The 2,363-nt window shown below is 45.2% G+C and overlaps 1 protein-coding gene across 1 annotated transcript in view; it reads right to left on the bottom strand.

Moving 5' to 3' along the window:
* Nucleotides 1-1,813: 1,813 nt before the first annotated feature.
* HES1 (hes family bHLH transcription factor 1) overlaps nucleotides 1,814-2,363 on the bottom strand; it is a 2,652-nt gene continuing 2,102 nt past the window's right edge. The window contains exon 4 of the mRNA XM_011981358.1: nucleotides 1,814-2,363. Coding sequence (XP_011836748.1) covers nucleotides 2,187-2,363 — 177 coding nt within the window. The 3' untranslated portion in view covers nucleotides 1,814-2,186.

Raw genomic sequence — 2,363 nt, forward strand, 5'->3', positions numbered from 1 at the left:
TTTTTCCTTTGATTTAGTCCCCCTCCCTAGGAAGATATCTATGTAGTCTCGGTGATATTAATAAAAATGCACTTTTAAAATTGTTCCCCTTCAACATGGGGACATTTAATTTTCAACTGGTGTTGAGATTTTTTTTTTCCTGTGATTTTTAAAGACATCAATGTAAAAGGAATTCCTTGTATAAAAATAAGACATTGAGGTCTGATTATTTCTAGCAGGACAGTTAAAGGCTGCTAGTGGGGCCAGAGGACAGATTTACCAAATGAAACACTGGTGATTGAGTTGGGTGTCTTAATGAACAATTGTTATTTTGTTTGTTTCAACAGGAGGGAAAACGTGGAAAAATGATAAAGAAGGGTGTGTGTGTGTTTCTTTGGCGGAAGGTGTGTTGGACACCTTTCCTATACACAAAATAAGGCAAAAAGGAGACAAATTCAAAAAGGTCTCTTTTAAATCTCTCCCTCTGGGGTGGAAGCTGGGTCCGAAGGTATCTTGAGTGGAAAACTGCTGTCTCCTGGATCATTCCCGTGATAGAGCCGCTCTCCACACTGGCCTGTGGGAAAGGCCAGAGCAGGGCGGGGGAGAGGTAAAGCTTTTGAAACAAGACAGAAAATCGTTGGCTTTATCTTTGTTAGGAAAGCTTCAAAGATTGATCTCTCCCGCCTCATCCTTCTCCTCCCAGAAGCCGGTCTAAGAAAAGGGGGGTGAGAGGAGGCTGGCGGGAGGGGCCAGGGCGGGGAGGAGGACTGGCCGGCGGTGGGGGAGGAGGGCGCGCCCGCCAGACCCACAGCGCGGCTGATGTGTCTGGTCTCGCAGGGCTCGTGGTTTTCATTTCCCCAACACCTGGATGCAGTCAAACACCTGGCCAAATCTGACAAAATCTGACAAGCCTTTGTGATGGGATTTGGAAGAAATTCCCTGCAGATCCTGGCACAGTTTAAAGCTGTCCGCTTTGAGTTAGGACTTGTTAAGGAGGGTTATGTGAGCTGAAACCCGAGACAACCCTTTCGCTTCTATCTGGAGCCCACATCTCGCCTGGAAATGGGGCATGACCAAGCGAAGGGGTCGCTTGCTGTTTGTATTAAAAGGGGAAGATGGCCTGTGTGCCTGCCAGCACAGCTCCCACATGCTTTCTCTATTAGAGCCAAGCACAGAAACTTATCAAAAACACATGTCTGGTGTTAATCATCTGGGCTCAGCCTCCACTTGGGAGTCTAACTAACTGTCCCTTGGCAGAAGGAATCTGTTGACCTTTTCAGCTTGCTTGAAGAGGGTGCAGAGAGGCATTTCAAACTTTTGGGTGCTAGGGAACGTCTTATTTGAACCAAAGGACTGGCTAATTAATGAAGACCCCAACTCTTGAAGGAGGCGCAGCAGTTGGAAGTGTTTTTGCTTTGGATGTCGGTGAGCTACCCTAGGAGAGGAGAGCTGCAGGAACCACCCTTAACGTGCAATGGGCAATAGGATTGGATCCACTGACTTCGTGAATTTAGTCCTGTTCGGTCTTCCTCAGGAGGCGATAGAAGAACAAGGGCTGCAGACTTACCCGACTGCAACTTAAAAACAAGTTTTTGGAAATCCTTTAAGAGACTGACCACAAGTTTATCAGGGAGGCCTTACCAGATGGCTGCTTGTAAAGTAAATGGAATTTAGTCTTTTTAGTTCACGGAGGATTGGTGAAAGGTTTGATGGATTTTTAAAAATGTTCTTTTAATAACAAAAGAGTCAATTCTTGAATTGACTAATTACATGTAATTCAAATTCCACTAAGAGCCTTTTTACATATCCTGGAAGAATCAGTTCTAAGACATAAAAGCCTTTACTTTTTTCTTTTATTATATTTTCTCAAATAAACTTCCCCAAAGGAAGATATTTTAAGAGCATTTTCAAACATCTTTGGCATCACATAAAAAAGAAATCTCGTGTAAAAAACGAAATGTCATCTGAGCTTTTATACAAAGGCGCAATCCAATATGAACATATAAAATATATACAAATATAGTGCATGGTCAGTCACTTAATACAGCTCTCTCTACAAAAAGTAACTTTTTAGAAATTAAAAAAACACAAAGTAACCACTTAATCAAAAAAGTCCTTTTCTCTCCCAGTATTCAAGTTCCTGTTTACAGTCCAGAGGGAAGAGAGGTCGGTTGGGGAGTTTAGGAGGAGGGGTGGCCTGAGCCCCCTCAGTTCCGCCACGGCCTCCACATGGAGTCCGCCGTAAGCGAGGGGCCGCTGGAAGGTGACACTGCGTTGGGGCCCACGGAGGTGCCACTGTTGCTGGTGTAGACCGGGATGACAGGGCCGCTGTGCGCGAAGGCCCCGTTGGGAATGAGGAAAGCAAACTGGCCATCGGGAGCCGG

This window comes from Mandrillus leucophaeus, unplaced genomic scaffold, assembly GCF_000951045.1.
Source record: "Mandrillus leucophaeus isolate KB7577 unplaced genomic scaffold, Mleu.le_1.0 Scaffold224, whole genome shotgun sequence".
Lineage (NCBI taxonomy): Eukaryota > Metazoa > Chordata > Mammalia > Primates > Cercopithecidae > Mandrillus > Mandrillus leucophaeus.